General features: G+C 37.1%; 1 protein-coding gene across 3 annotated transcripts in view; it reads right to left on the minus strand.

Annotated features, from left to right (window-relative positions):
• FYB1 (FYN binding protein 1) overlaps nucleotides 1-22,687 on the minus strand; it is a 158,137-nt gene that overhangs the window by 43,113 nt on the left and 92,337 nt on the right. For all 3 annotated transcript variants that reach the window (XM_004422761.3, XM_087443225.1, XM_014781599.2), the window contains exon 3: nucleotides 4,255-4,411. In XM_004422761.3, the coding sequence (XP_004422818.2) occupies nucleotides 4,255-4,411 (157 nt within the window). The remainder of the gene's footprint in view (nucleotides 1-4,254; nucleotides 4,412-22,687) is intronic.

The following is a 22,687-nucleotide window of genomic DNA, read 5'->3' on the forward strand; positions in this document are numbered from 1 at the left end:
CCACGTGCCCTATAGGAGCTGAGTCTCTTCCTCCTGCTCCTTCTCTTGCTCATTCTACTCCAGCCCCAGTTACGTCCTTACCAGTCCTTGAACATTCTAGGCCTTTGTTCCGTCTGTTCCCTCTGCCTGGAACAGTCTTCCTCCAGATATCTGCATGCCTAACTCCCTCACTTCCTTGAGTCTTTGCTCAAGTATAACTTCTTATAATGGGGGCTGCCCTCACCTCTCTGTTTAAAGTTGCAATATGCTGTCCCCAACCCCACCCTCACATTATACCACCTAACCCTGCTCTATTTTCTCCCATAACACTCAATATTTCCTAACATACTATATCCTTTACCTGTTTATTATTTTTATTCCTTTGATCTCTTGCCCCCTGTTTTATGAGGGCAGGGATATTTATTTTGTTCAGTGATATTCCCTGAACTCCTATTACAACAGCATAAAGTAGTGGCTCAAAAAATAATTGTTGAGTGAACGTAAAAATACCTATTAGATCTTGACCTGAGAGTGGCCTTTGATTAGAGAGGGGAGGAACGGCATTTGTCGGCTGGCAGAGGAAACACCTGGGAAACACCCACGTGTGTGTTTTGAACGGTGGTGAAATGGGGAAAATGACAGAAACATCCATTATCTCACAATTTTACTTAAAGATCATCCCATAAATTTCCTCTCACATGAAAAATACATTTTTGTGCCTGAATATCAAGCCCCATTTTGCTTTCATTTCCTCTTTGTATCTTATCTAGCTTCCCCTACTTGGGGGAAAGTTTCTAACCCAGATATTTCTTCTTTTTGGAATTTTCTTGAGCTCTCTGATGGGAGTCTGAAACTCTTTCTCTATACACCACATTTTTACTTTTGGAGGAAAAATTATCCTGTTGATGTCCCTTAGCTTTTATTCTCTCTTTTCTCTCCATCTGACAATTAACTTTCAGAGACTGAATTATAGTTTATCTAGGCAACGTAATATCTAAGACTCTTGTTTCTCTCCATCTTTCTTCTGAGAGATTGTATTTTGTGGAGTTGGTAACTCTTGGATGAATCAGACTTTCTAATTAGAAGTCCTTAATAAGATGATAATAGGGCCAACCCTGTAGCCTTGTGGTTAAGTTCAGTGTGCTCCCCTTCGGTGGCCCAGGCTCAGTTCCTGGGCGGGGACCTAGACCACTCATCTATCATGTCCATGGTGGCTGACATACAAAAGAGGAAAATTAGCAACAGATGTTAGCTCAGGGCAAATCTTACTCAGCAAAAAGCAAAAAAAAAAAAAAAAAGAAAAAAGAAAGTAAGATGGAAATAGGGATGAGGTAAATTTTATTACAATTAGTGGGTTTTGCTAATTTCTGATGAAAACAATATTACAAGTCAGAATTTGAGTCTGGCTGGTTGGCAGTCCCTTTTCAACTTTGCAAGAATTCCCTGCAAAACTGGGAAATTGACCAGCATCCTTATGAAGAAGTAGTACAGAGTAGAGGACTGTTTTTGAAATCTTTTCTTCTTTCTAAACTTTTTATTTCTGGCCTTATCATAATGGATTCTAGGAAGTAAGTTTGCAGAAAAGAGTTAACACAGCAGGGCTGAAGCTGCTATATTTAGAAGAATCTGCTACCCAAATTGGCCTTTGGTTTGTATCTGGGAACTCAGTTTCTAAAAAATTCCCTACACTGATAGGAAAAGTTGCCTGAGTACTTTAGTGTGCCTAGACTGTATAAACAATGCAGCTTATGATGGACATCTGCTTTCCTTCTAGAAGTCTGGTATTTTGGTAGTTACTAGGCAGAAGGTGCCTATGTGACCAGCTCTCAATAGAAATCTGTCTCTAACAGGCTTCCCTGGGACGCAACATTATACACGCGTTGCATTTTTGTAGCTGGAGAAAGGAGCACTCTCAGTGTGTCAGCACCCAGGCTTAGACGGAGTGTTACTGTGACCAATCTTAGCCGTGAGGACTACTATGCGTTGAGTCCTATGAGTCCTTTTAGTGAATTGTCAAACATATGGGTGGTCCTGGGGACTCGCAAAACAGCAGGAATGATGCCAAATACTCCTTCTTTCCACAATTTCTTCAATCAAACCGTTACCAGTCTTCACGTCTTAGAAATGTTCAGGAATTTATGCATAAGGTATTTATTAAAATTTCTCACTAGAATTACACAAGATCTAGAAGCCTGACTGAAGCCAGTAGCTGGGACAGGGTCACATGATAAAATTCAAAAGTACTAAGTTCAAAATCTAGTGGGTTAAATTTATCAGAGTAGGAAAAAAAATTAGGGAAAAGAAACAGGATTTAGTACATGTGAAAGCAAAATAATTTACACGGAAATTAGGTGTATATAAGAACACATTAATTAGTTATTTTAATTAAACTAATATTTATTTAGCACTTATATGTCAGTAGGCAGATGGCTTACACCCTTATTTGGTAGCTGGATATCATGGGGTATTAGAGTCTTTAAATTAGAATTCATAAACCCAAATGCCTGGAAGGGTGTGCAGTTAACATAAATGCACAATGCAGGTCGTATACAAGATAATAGCCATGGAGCTCCTCTAACACCTTCTAGTTACTGCCTTTAAGCCCCCCAAAAGTATAATAAGTGAAACAAAATGGAGGCTACCCATGACAAATGTGCTTTCAACTCTGCTCAAAATTGTGATCATCAGCATTTAAGGAAAGTTGTCAATCATTGTTATTGACAGATTCTATTACATGGAATACAGATTTTAAGTACTTTAAATGTAAAGAACATCGAACTGGTAGGGGATTGAAGTGGAGGAAAAACAAACTATAGCTAAATACTTGGAGATATTACTATTTGTGGTACAGGAGAATCATGTAAAGCCATTTTCTAGAATAGGGAAGAGAAGGTCTAGCCTGACTTGCCACAAGGATCTGTGCTTGCCACTGTCAGAATATTTCTTTTTAAAACAACATTCCATTCTATTCCAATCTTCCACTCACTTTTTCCTCAACCAGCTATTCTGGTAAATCACGGATAAAGAGCCCATACAGCAACCCCTAGAGTTTTGACCTTTCTAAAAAGTACTATCTAAGAAGATGTAAGTGAGAGTGGGCTTGAATAAAAGTTTTTTAGGTTTTTAACACACAAAAATCTGATGGATAAGAGAAAACCTGCAGTTTTTTACTTAAAGGAGGTTATTTAGCAGAGTGGTTAAAAGCACACATTTACCTTGGGCTCAGACTGACATTGGGTCAAATTTCTCCTCTACATTCTTGTGTGATCTTACAGAAGTTACTTAGCCTCTGTAAAGTTCTATTTCCTCATCTGTGAAATGATGATGACACTACCCATTTGATAAGGTTCTAGGGATTATATATGTAAAGTGCCTGGCACATCATAGGCAGCCAGTAAAATATGGTGGTAGTGGTGATAATAATGGCGGTGGTGGTGATGATGATAATGGTGGTAATGGTGGTAATGATGTAATGGTGGTGGTGGTGGTGATGATGATAATGGTGGTAATGGTGGTGATGATGTAATGGTGGTAGTGGTGGTGATGATGATAATGGTGGTAGTGGTGGTGATGATGTAATGGTGGTAGTGGTGGTGATGATGATAATGGTGGTGGTGGTGGTGATGATGTAATGATGGTGGTGGTGGTGGTGATGATGATAATGGTAGTGGTGGTGGTGGTGATGTAATGATGGTGGTGGTGGTGGTGGTGGTGATGATGTAATGGTGGTGGTGGTGGTGGTGATGATAATGGTAGTGGTGGTGGTGATAACAATGGTGGTGGTGATGATGGTAGTGGTGGTGGTGGTGATGTAATGATGGTGGTGGTGGTGGTGGTGGTGATGATGTAATGGTGGTGGTGGTGGTGATGATGTAATGATAATGGTAGTGGTGGTGGTGATAACAATGGTGGTGGTGATGATGGTAGTGGTGGTGATGATGATAATACTGGTGGTGGTGATGATAATGGTAGTGGTAGTGGTGATGGTGGAAGAGATGGTGGTGATGCTGACCTGAAGAATGCTTCAGAACTTTTGAAAAAGCAGTGGAAATTTTCTTCAATGAACTCTTGAGAGGAAAACCACAGTAAAAACAGATAAACCAGGGTTGCTTAGGGGTATGGGGGTCTGAGAGCAGCCTGCCCAGCCATCCCTTCTCCCTGCTCACCTTTGTCGCCCAGAAGTTTACCATGGAACCCTCAGCATTCAGCCAAGCATAGTTTGAAAATCTATGACAAGATATTGACAAAGAAATGGTAAGACAGTCTTTTGCTTACTTTAGATCTAAGGGAGGTTTAATGTTTCTGGGAGGTAGACTTGGGACTGGTGGTTGTGATGGGTGAGATGCTGGCAGTGGTGGTTGGCTGGCTGGATGGGGTGGTGGAGGCGGTGGTAGGGAAGTTGTTGAGTAAGACGTTTGGCTTTTGCTGGTACCTAAGAAGCAAAGCAAACAGTACCATGAGTTAAGACAAATTTTTAAAATACAAGAACTGGCTATTCCAAGTATGCAGAAATGAGGATCTTAAATGTAAGAAATGCATCCTAAGTTGAATTAATGCTTTAAAGAGTCTAATATTCTAGGTATTATGGTAAAAGACATTTTAAATGTTCCATTTCTATTTTTTCCCCAGCTTTATTGAGGTATAATTGACAAATAAAATTGTAAGATATTTTAAGATATTTAAAGTTTATAATGTGATGATTTGATATACCTATATATTGTGAAAGAATTCTCCCCTACCAAGTTAATTAACACATCCATCACCTCACATATTTACCTTTTTTGTTGTTGTTTTTGGTGAAAACATTTAAGTACTATTCTCTTAGCAAATTTCAATTATACAATACAGTGTAATCAACTATAGCCACTATATTTTACATTAGATCCTCAGAGCTTATTCATCTTATAGCTGAAAGTTTGTACCCTTTTACCAACATCTCCCTATTTACCCCACCCCTAGCCCCTGGCAACCACTTTTCTACTGTCTATTTCTATGAGTTCGACTTTTTTTTTTTAAGATTTCACATATCAGTGATACCATGCAGTGCTGTATTTGTCTTTCTCTATCTTGCTTATTTCACTTAGCATCATGCCCTCCAGATTCATCCAAGTTGTTACAAATGGCAGGATTTCCTTATTTTTTAAGGCTGAATAATATTCCACTGTATATATATACCACGTCTTCTCTATCCATTTACCTGTTGATGGACACAGATTGTTTCCATACCTTGGCTATTGTGAATAATGCTGCTATGAACATGAGAGTGTAGATATCTCTTTGAGATAATGATTTTGTTTCTTTTGGATATATACCGAGAAGTGGGATTGCTGGATCACATAGTAGTTGAATTTTTAATTTCTGGAGGAACCTCCATACTGTTTTCCATAGTGGCTGCACCAGTTTACATTTCCATCAACAGTGTACAAGGATTCTCTTTTCTCCACTTCCTGGTGTTTGCTATCTCTTGTCTTTTTGATAATAGCTCTCCTAACAGGTGTGAGGTGATATCTCATTGTGGTTTTGATTTGCATTTCCCTGATGATTAGTGATGTTAATAAATGTTCTTTCCTTGAGACAGATGAGTTCTTTGAGTTTAATTCCCGCTAGTAAAAACAATTTCCCTTACCTTGTTAAGGAAAACCTTAACAATTGTTAAATCTGGGTGTAGAGTATATGGGTTAAGAATTTCATAGTAAAAAATACAAAACAAATTAAAAAAGAATTTCTATCTTTTCTAAGCTTTTGTGAACATTAGTTTTAATATTCTGGATTTTTGTAAACAAGCCTGCATCAACTTTAGTACCACATTCTCTGTGATTTTACAAATGCAGATTATTTTTCATCTGACCCATTATTTTAGACCGAAGAGGTTTAGTTTTTGTGTCTGCTCTCATAGGTAACACATTCTTGTTTTCGATGAGCTCCTTGAATCTTTAATGAGAAGATATGTTTTGTTTGAGGTGTGATTTCTAAACATTGAAGCTTGGTAAACAATCTCACAAGTAAATCATATATATTATATAAATTGTAATAATATGGGGACAAGCAAAACAAAATAAATATGAATTGCTCATAATCCCATCACCCAGCAATAACTACGGATTTACATGTATTCTAAAACATTTTAATGCAAATATATACCTTTACGGGAAGGGAGTAAAATGGGACCATTTTGCTATTTTGTTACCAGCTTTTTGTTTTTCTCAATATTCATAAATATCTTTCCAATTTAATATAATTACAATGTAATTTTTCATAATTGAACAATTTTTCTTTATGTAGCTCTACCATGATTTTAAAAAACTAGGGCTGAAAGATTGGATGCTTTTATTAATTCATTTCTTTTTTGCTGCAATAAAAAAATGCCATAGTCTTTGTACATATCTTTAAAGTTTTTTCTTAGGATAAATTCCATTAAGTAGAAATGCTGGATCAAATGACATTTTTTTAAGGCTTTTGAGATAAAGTATCAAATTACCTTCCAGAGAAATACCAACTGACAGCTTCATCAGTTAGTATATGTGAGTGCCCATGTTTGTGCTTCTTTGCCAACACTATTATATTATTATATATTATATTATTATTTTTTTGAAGCTTTGACAATATTATTGAAAACTTTCATACAATATTGAAAACAATATTATATGAAAAACTTCTACCTTCTTGTTTTAATTTCATTTTTATCAAACTAATACACACTTAGGAATTAGCAAGTCAGTGACAAATAACATGTAACAACAACAACAACAAAAATCATTAGTTTTGTGTTCTCCCCACTGGAGGCAATCACTTCCAATATTTTAGATGTTTCTTTTGCATTTACCTCTGCATTTTGCACTTGCTGCTTGATTCAAGAATTTTAAAAAGATTATTGACTTTCTATTTGGTGGATGTGAATTTTTGCTCTCTCCCTTCCCTTCCCAACATAGCAAGAGCCTGACTTTTTTCGGGTAAAAGCATATACATCGTTTTCATTACCATGACTAGGTAAATATTGTTCCTTGCTGAGTCCAGTAATGTACTATGATTACATTTCCTTTCTCATGCAACTTACTGTTTTCCTGGAGTTAATAATTGCCTCATTTTGTCATTTGCAATGAGTTTCTTTGGAACTCTTTCTTCCTACAATTTCCAATAGTTTGTAAAGTGTCTTTAAACAGTTTCTGCAAAATTAAATCTGTCAGATAATTGATCAGTTTCAATATATTGTCTCTGTCCACTTGCTCTAATCTGACTGGGTTGCTTTTAAGGTCTGCCACACGGCTGTCCTCCAGGGCCTTCTCTTTCCCAGCATCATTGCTCTGATATATTGAGAGAATGCATTGTGATAGAGCGCAAGCCCTGCAGCCAGAGCGCCTGGGTTTAAATCCTGGCCCCATGTGACTTGGGTAAGTCACTTTCTAGTTTCATCTGTAAAATGGAGAGAATAACAGTGCCACCTCACAGGGCTGTGATGAGGAGTTAAGACTTAACATATGTAAGGCACTTAGGACAGTACTTAACATATAGTAAATTCAGTATTTTATTTTTTGTTCAACAGATATTCATTGAATGCCTACCAGGTGTCAGGCTCTGTTCTAGGCACTAGGAACAAAACAGAGAAGAAATACACAAAAGTATCTGCTCTTATGGATTTGGGGAAATAGAAAATAACTAACTGAATATAAGTAAAATACATATAAGATTGTGGTGAGAAATGCTATGAATGGTGGAAAGATATATGATGGTGTACTATTGGCCTCTCTTCCTGACTCTGCATTCAGTGACCTCCTATGGCAGATTGAATCTGGACACAACGGGAGTATTTACCTCATGGAAATAAACAAGAATCACAAATTTGAGTTTTATTTATTGTTTTGTTGATTATTAGATTGAAGAAAGTGATGGAGGAAATGCTGATAAAGCAGATTAAACTTAAAATGTGTCATTTCTGTAGTCATTACATTGTGAATAGCATAAAACACTGAGGAAATATTTTTCCAGTGTTTGAAAACTATTATTCAACTCAGCAAAGTAGTCACTCACATGATTGGCAAATGAGTGAAGTTCTGACCTACGTCTTTGTTGTTTCACATTTGCCTTGTTAATATACATGAAAATATCAACACAGGTTGGAAATATACTTCTTCATTAATTGCAGCCATAGGTTGGCTACAGATGTAAAAATCAACAATTGGCTATATGGAATTTTCAATAGAGAGTATTGTGTATTTTATTATTATTTGTATATTGTGTGCTACACATCCTTTATATCAATAAAATTTATTACATGTATGTATATATGCACAACACACATACGCACAGTTTTTCCTGGAGAACTAGTTCAACATTTACCAGCATACCATTGCTTGTACCTAGAACATCCCTAGGTTCTGTTGGCTTTATGGTGAATAGAATTACTTGTCTCTGTAACTCCCTCCTTTGCTTTTACCCTCATCCTCTCTGTCATTCCTCCATTCACTTTTGGATTTCATATATTATGTTTTGGAATTATGCATGTTGCCTGATCTCCCTGAATATGAAGTTTGTATTTCTTTTTTTTGCAGGGAAGGATTTGCTCTGAGCTAACGTCTGTTGCCAATCTTCCTCTTTTTTTCTCCCCAAAGCCCCAGTACATAGTTGTATATTCTAGTTGCAAGTCCTTCTAGTTCTTCTGTGTGAGCCGCCTCCACAGCACGGCAACTGACAGACAAGCGGTGTGGTTCCATGACCAGAAGGCAAATCTGGGCCACTGAGGCGGTGAGAGTGCCAAACTTTAACTACTAGGCCATCAGGGATGGCTCTGTATTTCTTACCTTCCTTGTTTTGGGGCAATTTTTTTGAGAAAAAAAGGGGATGCCCTCTTGAAAAATATTTTCTTTTAATTTTACAGGTCTTTGAGCACTAATGATGTCATTTTTTCATCTTTACAATCATTTTTCATTTTAATTAAATTATTATTCAAATCCTTTACCTATTTTTAAAATAGTACTTTCCTTTTCTTGCTGGCTTACAAAACCTCTTTATTAAGGGTCTTAATCTTTTTGCCTCTTACATGGACAAATGGAACATCATAATTTGGCTGCTCTGGCCCCTGCCTCTGCCTGTCCATCCCAAAACAAAAAGCCCAAACCAAAAAACAAAACAAGATGAAACAAACACCAAACTATGCCACAACCAATAAAACCTTCAAAAATCTTCAAAACCTTTGAAGAAAATAGAGTACTTTACTGTAAATTTCCTTAAAGAGTCAATGGCAGAGTTTTAAATGGCATATTATACAAAAAGCTCCTCATTTTCCTTTTAGATATTTCTGTCTCTTTCCAAAGTTTTTCACAATGGTAATCATTAAAACTATTACCCTCTCTCTTCACGCTCTCTCCTCACGATCACAGGCCTCTTTTTTGGTTTTACAAATTGCTTAGGTCCTGCACTCCTGATTGGTGACAGTCCCTGCCGGGTGCAATTCTTACAGGAAGAGCTTGTCTTCTCTTTTGGCAGCTGTTTATTTTTGGTTGAGGTAGGGAGAATTAGTTCTCTTACAAATCTGATAAATAAAATTTCTAACTGATTACACTTAATGTTAGAAATATTTTGTCCAGTTCATTTTTGTTGTTAAGTTAAATTTTTTTGATACATAGGACTTACTACTTTTTCTCTAATTCAATTAATGAATTCTTTTATGCATAATTTCTATCGCTAGTGTTATGTGTAGGAGGCCCTTCCCTACCCTGAGAACATATAATTATTAACTTTTTATTTTCTCCTACTTCTCTTTGGACTCTTTTTTTTTTTTACACTTAACTCCTTAAAACTACTAGTAATTTATTTTGGAGTTAGTTGGGATATCGAGATCCATTTTTATGTTTTTTTTGTTGTTGTTCTTAAATCATTTACCAAATGTCCCAGCACCATTTACTTAATAAGCTATTACTTATTGATTTGAAATGCCTCTCATCATAAAATGAACATTAAAAATTCTAGTGAATTTGACAGATGAGAAAGACATCTTGTTATTTTAATTTATAAATAATATGGTTTGATAGATTCATAAGTGATTTGAAAACTGTACGCAAAGAGAATAAGCCACTGTGAGTGGATATTAATAAACCATTGTCCAAACAGAAGGAAAAATGTTTGTTAGTTATTTGTGACTTATCTTTTCCTGGAAAAGATTTTGACAAGCAGGAGGCGTTAACATATGAGAGTAATATAGGCCTGGAGGTGAGAAATTAGAGACATGGTTTGGGGAATGACAAATTGGAAACACTAAAAACTGACTTACCCTGAAACCCATGAACGACTTTTTCATCTTTACATAGGCTTATGAGACTCTGATGGAGCATCTGTGATGAGCCCCTGCTGTTCTGCTCACCGGGCATCTATTCTCCCTCCCTAGTTATAATAACTTGAGCTACCCAGAAAGGGGTGTGCTTGCTTTTCCACTGGACTTGGAAGTCCACAGGGGTCCTCCTGGAACTGCTGGCAGCCATCTTTGCCACCAGCGGAGGCGGGCTTGCCTGAGTGTGCAGCAAAACCAGAGGAAAGCAGGGCTGAGAGATGGAGAGAGACTGGATGGATTTTTTAAAAATTACTTTTGGAAAATTGTCAGACATAATTTGAAAGGCTTAATGAGGCACTAAACTGGTTATTTAAGTGTCCTGTTCTTCATCAAGCTTGGGAGAAAATAACGCTCGAGTCTTCTTATGTTACACTAGTACTTAACAGTGAAACATTTTGCTTTGCAAAATTTGTGGTCATTTTCAAATACTACAAGGAATATTTGCATGTATACAAAATAATTCTAAGGAAAAGCATCTAGCTTTTCAGGGGAAAAAACCAAGTAGACTTACCTTAGTGTAATATGATTGGCTTTAAAATCTCAATCTGGACTTTATAAAGTATACTAAAATATAATTAGTAATATTGAAATTCTTAAAAGCAAAAATCTAGTCTGTTGTGATGGAAAGAAGGGGGTGGATAGTGAATCATAATAAAATAAGTAAAGAAGAAACAAACAATAAATCTACAGGGAATTTCTGAGATTAATGATAACAACGCTAATTAATCACTTACTTTTTGCCAGGCACCATTCTAAGGCATTTTGCATAAGTAATCTTATTTAACCTTTATATCTACCCTACGGGGTATATGTTATTATCCAGTTTCCATTTGATAGTTAAGAAAACTGCCCAAGTTCAGAGAGTTAGGAAGCAAAGAGGTGAAGTTCAAACTCAGCCAGAACTTGAATTCCAGTTGATTTCTTATGATGTCTATGCCCTTTTGGCTATGTTCTGCTTGTGTCCTCAAGGTAATGAAATGGACATTATTGATAAATTCAAATGGATACATCAACACACTTTCCTAAGATCTGGGTGTAAGTTCAGCTTTTCTAATTGATACCTTTCCTCTTAGTGCAATTTTGTATGACTGTTTTCAGTTTCATTAGGACAGAACTGGCTCTGGGGACTTTAAAGTAATCTGTAAAAAATGTTAGCATCCAAAACACCCATATAGGTGAATATATGCTTCAGAATTTGAGTTTGGAAACCAGATAGCAAGAAAGTAGACATTCAGAAGCTGGTAGAAAATGGTTCCCCAAAGATGGAAGACTGATGTGGGCTGGCCTGGTTGCTTAGCGGTTAAAGCGCGCACGCTCTGCTACTGGTGGCCCGGGATCGGATCCCAGGTGCGCACTGACGCAGACGCACCGTTTCTCGGGCCATGCTGAGGCTGTGTCCCACATACAACAACTAGAAGGATGTGCAACTATGACACACAGCTGTCTACTGGGGCTTTGGGGAAGAAAAAAAAGGAGGAGGATTGGCAATAGATGTTAGCTCAGAGCCAGTCTTCCTCAGCAAAAAGAGGAGGATTAGCATGGATGTTAGCTCAGGGCTGATCTCCCTCACACACACCAAAAAAAAGTCTCAAGAACTGGAATTGAGGAATTTGAAATAATATCATAAAAGAACTTAGAAGATACGAAATAAATAAAATAAAGGGAAAGAACAACAAGTTTAGAGTTTAGTCGGCATCAAGAGTTAGAGATGGAAAATTTGAGAGTTAACACTCGAAAGTCTGATCTACTTATGGGTCTTATTCCCGGAGGCTCAAGGGGTATTGCCTAGGTGGTCTGTGGCTTTGCAATACTGGAACTCAAAAGACCATTTGGAATTCCTTCCTCAAAGAATGAAGGATTGTGCAGGGATAGGGGCCCCGAGTAGTGAGCAGAGCTGGTCTCCTGAACAGGGCAGGATGACTCAGTGGCAGTGAGCTAATCAGGTGAATTTGTAACCTACTGCCCACTCTCATCCCAGGTCAGATCCAGGAACTGTATTCTTGGGCATTTTAACAGAGCTCAAGTCTTCAAGGAGGCGATACTGGGCATTTTGCTAAAAAGTCAAGTGCAAGCGTGACTTAAATCTTGCTGTAACATTTGAACTTTCACAAGAGATGTAATAATATTAATAATAAAATTCTTAACCATAATAACAAATGTGACTAATGGTAAAAATAAATGAGAACTGACTTTACCTGTATTAGAGAACAGTTCATAGTGGTTACAGAAAAAATGGAAACAGTTGGGAATGAAGGGGAGAGAAACTGCAAAACCTTCTAGAACACGAAAATAGCTCTCAATAATCTGGGAAGTTAACAACCTCTTTTCACTCTTTTTAATTTGGAAGCTGAGAAGAGGCCTTGCACAGTCATGTCCCCCTGCTCAGGCACACCCGGATGGGTGGAACACCAGGGCCATTTTACCAAGAGGAAATGACTAGGAGGGGCCCTCCATGAGTCAGCGGTGCCCAGGGGTTATCTGGCCCTGTCCTGAAGGGTGGCTCCAGGTTCTCTGAAACACAGGCTACCCAAATTGGTAACATTTCATCAGGATCTAAGACTCTATAAACAGAAAAACAGAATTGAGAGGAAAGGAAAGAAGGGATGGGGAGAAGGGGAGAGGATGTTTAACGAAGACACAATGATGCTGGTATACTCATATTATTAAAAAATGGAAATTGTATTGTTTCACAAACTTTGCAGTTTAGATTTTTCTGCCAACCAAACAATGGTTCTAGATATTGTCACAATACTCTTGTAACACAAGTATCTATGAGGACTCAGGAAATCTACCCCATAGATTCTGACATTTATGACTTTTGACTAAGAAGGTACCTATAGCCTTCATGTCCCAAGAGGTCTAAGGAGCATCTAGAGTTGTGCTTCTCGACTTCCATTTTAATCTACAGATTCCTTTACAATACCAAAGACACTGTATCATATTGCCCCCATTGCCCTAGACCGGGCATTTCTAATTTTTGTTGAAATGTCTTAGGATTGGGCCAGGCATTAGAAAACTTTGATTTTACCACCAGCTCTATCACCAAAGAGCCCTTTGTCTTTGAGAAATCAGTTAAACCTCATGTGATTTAGTTTTCCATCTGTCAAATGGGAGTAATACCATCCCAGCTACTTCACAGGGGCTTAAGGATGAAATGAGCTGATACGTATGAAAGCATCTTGAAAAGTCCGAAGCACTGTATAAACGTAAAAGATGATCACACAAGGATGAGGGGTGCCACAAATAAAGTCATTGCTAAGTTATCCTGACTTAAAATATTTTGAAATAATTCATATAAGTTCATTATTTATTCATCTGGGAATTATTGCTTGTCTGCCCCAGGATTTAGCCATTGAACTGGCAACTTGGAATATAGACTTTTATTTTCTCTGGGCCTGGGTAGACACATAGCTATTGCCCATCCAAACAGGAAGAAAAGCCCTAGCAACCGGATGACATTTCCAGAGTCTGGACTGGTGAACTCTGCACTAAGCAATTTGCAAAACAATGTAGGTGCACACTTAATGGAACCTCTAGCAGTTGCATGGCCACACACATTCATTTATAGCTCACTAAATAGAGGCTTTCTCAAGACTGAGTCTCGCTGAGGTCTTATGGCATTTACGTATTGGTTGTTCCAAACGTCTCCACATTCCCAGCCCCTACCCAAGCCTTCCTCATTCACCACTGAATTTTATTTCACTTTCCTTTTATTTCACTAAGAACATGGAGAGCACTCCACCTGACCACCCCCTCTTATCCTTTGTTCTAACTTAAAGCTTCCTTATGTCTTGCTCTCTCTCATTTCCTTTGCCCCTGATTCTCTGGAAAAATGTCATTCTTCCTTACCAATACTAACTGGCATTCTTGGTTCCTTATCAGTGCCCACTTCCTTATAGACCTTGCTCCATTAATTATTAACTCCCTCATTAACATCAAGCAAGAAACATTTATTAAGCACTTATTATATGCTCTGGGCTGTGTGTTTCATCTTTTAAGATGTACTTCCCATTATAAATATGGTCTGATCTCTATTTTAAAATAACACAACAATATTATTTCTCATCCTTGTCCCACACTCTAATTACCAGCTGCCTTTTCTCCTTCCCTCCACAGCCAGACTTCTCGGAACAAAGGTCTATATTTGCCACTTCTGTATTTTTATTGTGCTTGGGTGGCTTCACGGCAGAGTGAGGAATGAAAGCATTTTGGAATAGAGAGGCATGAGTTTGAATTCAGACGTTACCACTCTTACGTTAACCCTCAACTGTTTATCACTCAATATGGGGCCTCGAGTAAATTGCTTGACTTCTCCAAGTCTTCATCTTTCCATCTGTGAAATGGTCATATACCTCCACCTTGCAGAAGCACCTGACACACTGTAGTTCTTAATAGACGTTCCTATTCTTTTTAGCTGTTACTTGATCTGGCTGCATCATTGATATGCTGCAGTCTACCCACCTCAACTGTAAAAAAACAAAAGCTTTCCCCCAAACCAATCATGCCTAATCCTGGCTCTGTAAGGATATCTTAGAATGGACTAAGAATCAGAAACTTTAAGTTCTTAAATCCATTCATTATGTACTAAAACAAACATTACTTTCACTTTCTCAATTCCTAAACACACCAGAAGCCATTTTCAACATGGCAAGCTGAATGGTTTGGTAGAAAGATACTTGTGCTGGAGTCCTTCAGACCTGGGTTTGACTACTAATTCCCACCAGTACCAGCTCTAGGACACTGGGTGATTCACTTTGCTTTTCTGGGTTTTATATCCTGTGCCTATTAAAAATGGGACTACTGATTCCTAACTTGCAGGGTGGCTATGAGAATTAGAAATAATATGTGTGGGGGCTGGCCCCATGGCTTAGCGGTTAAGTGTGCGTGCTCTGCTGCTGGTGGCCCGGGTTTGGACCCCGGGCGTGCACCGACGCACGGCTTCTCCGGCAATGCTGAGACTGCATCCCACATACAGCAACTAGAAGGATGTGCAGCTACGACATACAACTTTCTACAGGGGCTTTGGGGGAAAAAATAAAATTAAAAAAAAAAAAGAAATAATATGTGTACCTGCCCAGCACACAGTAGGTGTTCAACGCTACTTATGAATTGCTCTAGAACCTAGAACTGTTGTGTTCTACAGGATAGGCTCCTGTTAAACCTCCGAGAGCACATTTATTTCCCTCAGTGCAGAGAGACTGGGATAATCATACTTAGTATCTTAAAAAAATTTTTTCTAAAGAGCTACTTGTGCCTACAACAACATGCTAATTGCTGCATGTCTGACCATTCTGCAGACAGCAAGCTTCTGAAAAGCCACTGCCTTTTAAGAGTAGTATGGCTGTGCTGCCCTTCGTAGTGTTAACACCTATGCAGCCTAATGCTGCTCAAACAGCTCGTCTTCATTTGTACACAGAGCGCTCAGATGAAGTTTCTTACACTAATTTTATTTTCTCTAAAATTTCCACAAATTACTTTGTCATTTGTCTATTCATTTTCTTCCTAGTTAAACAGTAAACTTCTGAGGGCAGATCTGCTGTCAATATCTGCGTGTGCCCCACAGCACTCTGCATCTATCTTACATAGTAGGACACCTAATGTTTTGTTGATTTGGACTTCTTTTCTTCCTTTACCCTTTTCCCTCTAGAAAAAAACTAATTTAAAATAATTTATTGAAAAATAAACATATACACAGTAAAACATTTAAGGAAATATGAGAGGGACACTGAAATGAAAATCTCACATGCTAGATCCCATCCTCCAGTCCCCATTCCCAAAGACAACTGTTATCAGTGTCGTATGCATCTTTCAAGAAATAGTCTATGCAGTTTTTTTTACACAAATGGGATCATGGTACATACATTATTCTGTACTTTGCTTTCTTAACTTAATTTTAGAAGAGATTGTTTTATATTGGTACAAATAGAGCAATCAGTTTATTTTCGTACCTGTGGAGTTCTGCATTGCATGGATTTACCATAATTTATTTGACCAGTCTCATTATTGACGGAAATTTAGGTTATTTTCTAAAAAGTAACTTAATCGAGATATTTATATAAATATACTGGTTTAAAGTGTACAACTCAATAGTATTAATATATTAAGAGTTGTGCTGCCATCACCATAATCTAGTTTTAGAACATATGCATCACCCCCAACATAAACCCTGTACCTATTAGCAGTCTCTCTCTATCCCCTACCCCCTCCCCCTGCCTTAGGCAACCACTAATCTACTTTTTGTCTCTATTCTGGACATTTTGTATTAGTAGAATCATAAAATACATGGTCTTTTGTGACTAATTTCTTTCACTGGTTGTTTGTGCAGCTCAGTCATGTTGTAGCAGATCTCAGTACTTCATTCTTTTTTATGGCTGAGTTATAGTCCACTGTATGGATACCACATTATTTATCCATTCATCAGTTAGTTGATGGACAGTTGAGTTGTTTCCATCTTTAGTTATTATAAATAATGCTGGTATGAACATTCATGAAGTCTTTGTGTGGACCTGTGTTTTCATTTCTCTTGGCTATATGCCCAGAGTGGAACTGCTAGGTAACTCCATGTTTAGCCTTCTGAGGGACTCTAGGTTGTTTCTTATTTTTTGATATTTTTCTGATTTTTTAGACAATTGCAAGTATAAAATTATTCTTGTACTTATGTCTTTGACCAAAAGTGTAAATACATCTATAAGATAAATTCCTAGAATATGGAATTGGTGGGTCAAAAAAAACCAAACATTATAAAACATTTAAAACAATGCCATTTAGTGAGATTTTACCAATTCATGTGTCTTTTAGTGCAAGAGGAGAATATGTGTTTTACCGTAACCTCACTAACATTGTGCATTATCATGCTTGTTTGGTCTTAACAATTCTGATGGGTAAAAAATGATATCACATTTTAATTTGCATTTCTATGTTTATAAGTGAGGCTGAGGATATTTCATATGTTTATAAGACATTCTATTTGTGTTTGTGTGTGTGTCTATACAGAATGCTAGAGGTACAGGATCGTATTTAGTAAAACAGTTGGAAAAATAAACATTACCTCTTTTTTGATTGGTATCTGAACTAATATAGAATATCATATACAATATAAGTATGTAAGTAGGTATTGCTATTTATGTCAAAGTATCTTAAAATTTTTCAGAAGATCCTCAGCAGCCTTCAAAGGTACGATTTGAAACCTCTGAGTCACAGGCTTAGAACATTTCGTTTTACAGAATTTTTCCTTGGCCTTAATTCAAAGCTGTTTGTTCTTATCTTCAGAGAATTTGTAAACCCATAGTGGATGGGAAATTTTGAAAACTAATTTAGTTGAAAACAAAGCACTGTAACTGAATTAGTAAGAAACCCATTGCTTTGAAAGCAAGCTGCTAAGAAAATATTCGCCAGCTTAGAATAGTCCATCAAAATGGAAAGAAAAGTAATACTGAAACATCAGCGTTTGCACAGATAATCAAAGCAGAAATTAGGATGAAGGTGAAGAGGGGGAGATCAAAACAAATATGATGATCAATTAGAGGAAAATAAGTAAAGAAAGGCTTTGGTCACTGTCTTAAACTTCTCTGTCTCAGGCCTAACTTTAACATTTAATGTCTCTGCATTTTTTTTTAATTCTTAAAAATTCACTCCCCCAACAACTTTGTTGGCTATTCATTTGTCTACATAATTATTCATATAATTATATGTAATCATCAAATGTAAATTGTTTTTATAAATGATTTTATTTATTTTCAATTCATAAAATAACACGAAATTCAAATTAGGCAGTAATTTGACAGAAGATTGCTGACTTGAATCTTTTCTTTTTTTTAAGAATGTTAAGTATTATTTTAAAAAGAAAAAGTCAGTGTATATGAAACTTTTTCTTTTTCAGATGCTCATAGCTTATTGAGTGCCTCTTTCTTGCTCTAAGATAGAGCAGATTTGAGCAGAAGACAATAACTGAATTTCTTTCCTTCAAATGCTAAAAGTTGTTTTAAAAGTATACTAATAAGATAGAGGAGCAAAGGAAGTATTAGAACTCAAGTTTTAGAAACATCCTCCTACGAACTGATTTATATGTTGGAGGAATAGTGAATGTTTTGGGTAAATCAATACTTTTAAAATAAAATCAATATAACTCAGAAATACAATATCTATGAGCAGAGAAGAAGTAAACATTGACTCTGCAGAGACAATATCACAGCTTCAGAATATGGGCGAACAGAGGAACAATGAAAGCAGACGCTCCAAACTCAACTTTCAATGGAAGCCAGGCAGGAACACCCGTTTGTACATCGGGCTGGGTATGTGACTGTGGTGAGCAGGATATTAATGCCCCTTCTCACTGGGGGGGCTACTCCAGGGCTCCAGCCGGTTGTAAATATGTGAAGAACAAATCTAGATTTTTCTATGAAATCTTCCAATTTTTGAATGTTGTTAAGTAAACAAAATAAAACAAATAAATAAACAAAAAACCCAAAAAACTCTGCACACCAAACAAAGCATATTTGCAGGCTATATTAATTTGTGACAGATGTGTTTTTTAAGTTAAGAAAGAAGATGCATCATCAAGAAAAGGTTTATTAAGGCAAATTGCCTGATCATAGGTTTATCCAGGAAGCTAGTTTTTTCCTGCTATGAGGTTTTGGAAGGGGTAAATTAGACCATCAGACCAGCCAGAGAGGCATAAATGAGTTGAGGAAAGAGGACCAGAACTGCCAACAAAGAAGGTAGAGTTTCCTGACAGAGCCCAGACAGAGGAGATGTTCCTGATGAGACTCCAAAGGAAGAAGCTCTGGAGAGACAGAGGGACCACAACCAGTGTCACTCTAAGAAGCACAACCACAGAGACAGACGAGTGTAAGTAAAAAGTATTCAGTTCAATTAATGCTTGCCACTTCTATGACAACGACTATTACTGTCATTGCTATTTTGGGGAGATCACATGGCTAGAAGAAAGGAGGGACTCTGAGTCAAGAGAGAGCACAAAACATCAGATGACAAACAAGACTTGGAGAAGAGAAAGACAGAAGACCCAGAAAAGAAAATACAAAAGTCACAGAGAAGCTCCTACTAGATGTGTGATCTTAGGCACCTCTCTCCCTCTTCCTTCTTTTCAAAAATGAAATAAAGTATTTTTATTTACACAAATAATATAGTAATCATTTCTGGAAAAAGTTGTAGAACACAGATAAAGTAAAATTTCACATGACATTTCACTCTCATTCAACTCCTCTTCCCAGAGGCAACCGCTGTTTATCTTTGCAGAACCTTTCTCTGTATTTACTCACCTACGTGTTTATGCATAGAAAGATCTGATTAAAACCTCAATATGCTGACTATCACATTACATATATGGAACCGATCTCATTCTTTGTAACTGTGCAGAGTGTTTGAAATCGGCCTATTCCATGGTTTAGTCTTTTCCCCCTTGACTATGACAATGCAGCAATGAGCATCCACTTACATGCTTCTCTGTTAAATGTGGTGATAGTTTTCTAGAAAAGATATCTAAAGTAGAGTTGCTGCGATGAAGGATTTGCACATTTTATATTCACATAGGTTCTGTCAAATTGTCCTCCAGTGGGGCTTTGGCAACGTAGACTTGCTGAAGTCTTGTCTCCTTATACCCTCTCTACCAGTGGACATTTTTCAATTTTGGCAACACAATCACTTAATTTTTCTGAGCCTCTGTTTAATCTGTAAAGTGATAAAAATCCTCCTTCACAATAATGTTATGATAATTATGTTAGTTAACAAAAGTGCATATCGTAAGTACGTAGGTCACAGTGGACACTTCATAAATGTACATTCCCTTCTCTTATGACAGATTTCTTAGGGAAGGAAAATTTAGTCAAATTAGGTGTATTTGTGTAATTTTCTTAGGGTGCTAATAAACCTTTGCAATTAGTAGCATCTGTTTAACCATTGAGTAACTCCATTTCTTTAGCCCATATTCATATTCTGTTTTTAATTAAAGTGCTCTAATTAGGAATGTTTCTTTAGAGTTTAGCATTGCTATATTATTATGCCCTATGTTATAATTCAATTTTCCCACTATCTTTCTTTTTTCAATTACTCTGAAACCTTTGTTTTTATAGTTCATTGTGACATTGTTTGGCCTTCACTTTTCTTTTTTTATTAGTCTGAGGCAAATAAAGGTGTACTTTAATGAGAATTAATGTAAATGTAAGCTTCCATTAATATTTTTTAGGTTTTCACGGGAATGAAAACACAATTTAAAAATTTGTGTAGAAAATTTAAGGATCTCTGAGAATGTCCAAAGACCTTAGATTGAAAGACACTGCCCTGACTGTGTATGGCTCAGTCACGTTTACCAATTGAACAAAGAGATTTCTCTACCTTGTTTATCTCATCCGTATGCTTTGCCTAACGATTCTAACTGGTCAACCAATACCAAGTTTTATAGTTCCTAAATCAAATTCATAAATTCTATCACTATATTATACAAATTAAATTAAAATTATTGTCACATTTGCACTGTGCATCTAATCTTGTATGAAGTCCAAATATAATAGCAAATTGGTGAAATTAACATCTAATGAATAAATATTTAACAATCACTCCTATTGATTCCTTTTTTGTTTTTTCTAACTCCCTGCATCCAACACACCAGAAATTCCTATCAATGCTACCTCGGAGACATATTCCAAATTCATCCACTTTTCTCCCTTCCACTGTACCACCCTGGTCCAAGCCATATCATTTCTCACCCAAAAGCCTTCTAAAGATTCTTTCAGCTTCATTCTTATCTGCCTACATTTTATGCTCTACATGGCAAAGAGAACTCCTAAAATGTAAACCAGATCATAACACTCTTTTTTCATAATGGCTCCAATTACAACGGCTTCCTATTACAAATACCAAACTATGACCTTCTAGGACCTATGGAATAGTGCCTACTATTCCAGCCCCATCTTGAACCATTCCCCCTTCATCAAGATATTCTAGCCCACTCAAGCGCTTTCTGTTTCTTTAACCACATCAAGCTGGTTCTTGCCTAAGGAATTTGCACTAGCTGCTCTCTGCCCAGACATTCCTCTTCTATATCATTGTAATGGTTGGACTCTCTCACCAATCATGTCTCTGCTTAAATATCTTCTCAAAGAGGTCTTCACATTTGATCTCATCTAAAATAGCTTCTCCTTGTCTGCCACCTCCTCAGTCACTCTACTGTATCATTCTGTTTTTGTTTTCTTCACAGCACTCAGCATTCTCTGAATTTGTTTATTCATTTACTTCTGTATTAGCTGCTCTTCCAACTAGGATGTAAGCTCTGTGAGAGCAAAAACCATATATATCATTCTCATTGCTATATTCCCGGGCATAAACCATAGTAGTCACTCACGAAATGTTTGTTGGATGGATATACGAAGAAATAAAGGATCTTCTAGAAAAAAAATGAAATGCCAAACCCTCTTGGAGCTTGCCACTGTTAGAACAACATCAAAGATTAAACATAATAAAGAATTTATTATGTAATTCATGTATATCATTAATGTTCACACTAAGGATTATGATCATTTTTAGTACACAGTAGTGGAATTGAATGTTACAGGGCACTGAACAGAAAGAATGATAGTCAAATATAAGCAGAAGTCACGTATTTAGTAGAAAGAATAATGTTTAATACCAGTCTTGGAATTGGAATAAGAAGTCATCCAATAGAGAAATTCACTGTCTAAATTTAATTAAATTTTAAATCACAAACTCTGCTGAAAGAAAGGAAAACTTTGGCAATAAGAGAGCAGGGCTAGTCGGGAGTACAGGACCAAGACTAAGATTCTGGATAGATAAAAATTGGACTGGTCAAGGTGCATCCAGAAAGGTCAGCCAGGAAGGAGACAAGAGTCCAAGCTAGTCAGCCAGTGTAGAGTATTGGTCAAGACCATGTACTTTGGAGTCAGACTTGGAGTCAAATGCCCTTGACCTATAGATAACTGCTGCCCTCGTCCATAGACTGATCATTATTATTGGTTGCAATGTGTCTATACATATCTAATAGTTAATCATTACTATATAATTTGTGGACAGTGATGCAAGACAGTGCTGGTGGCCTAGTAAGAAACTGTACATGAAACAGTGATATTAGATCCAGATAATATGACTTGCTAAATGCAGATTTTGCAACCATGAAAGGTAGTGATGCTGGAGTTTTAGTGTGATGAAACTGGGGGGGAAGGATAGGAACCTTGCTAAGCCCCCACTTTGGGTTTTCCCCATGTGCCAGGACTTCACCACAAACAAGCAACATATAATGGACAGCAACCAGAAGTTATCACGAGGAACTGGGGAGATATGAGAAGATACACCCACCTAAAATCCCCCAGCCTGATTTCTTCTGGTATGCTTTGCTAAAACTGTATTACTTATACCTAT

This window comes from Ceratotherium simum, chromosome 18 (genome assembly GCF_057802395.1).
Source record: "Ceratotherium simum simum isolate JZ-2026a chromosome 18, ASM5780239v1, whole genome shotgun sequence".
Lineage (NCBI taxonomy): Eukaryota > Metazoa > Chordata > Mammalia > Perissodactyla > Rhinocerotidae > Ceratotherium > Ceratotherium simum.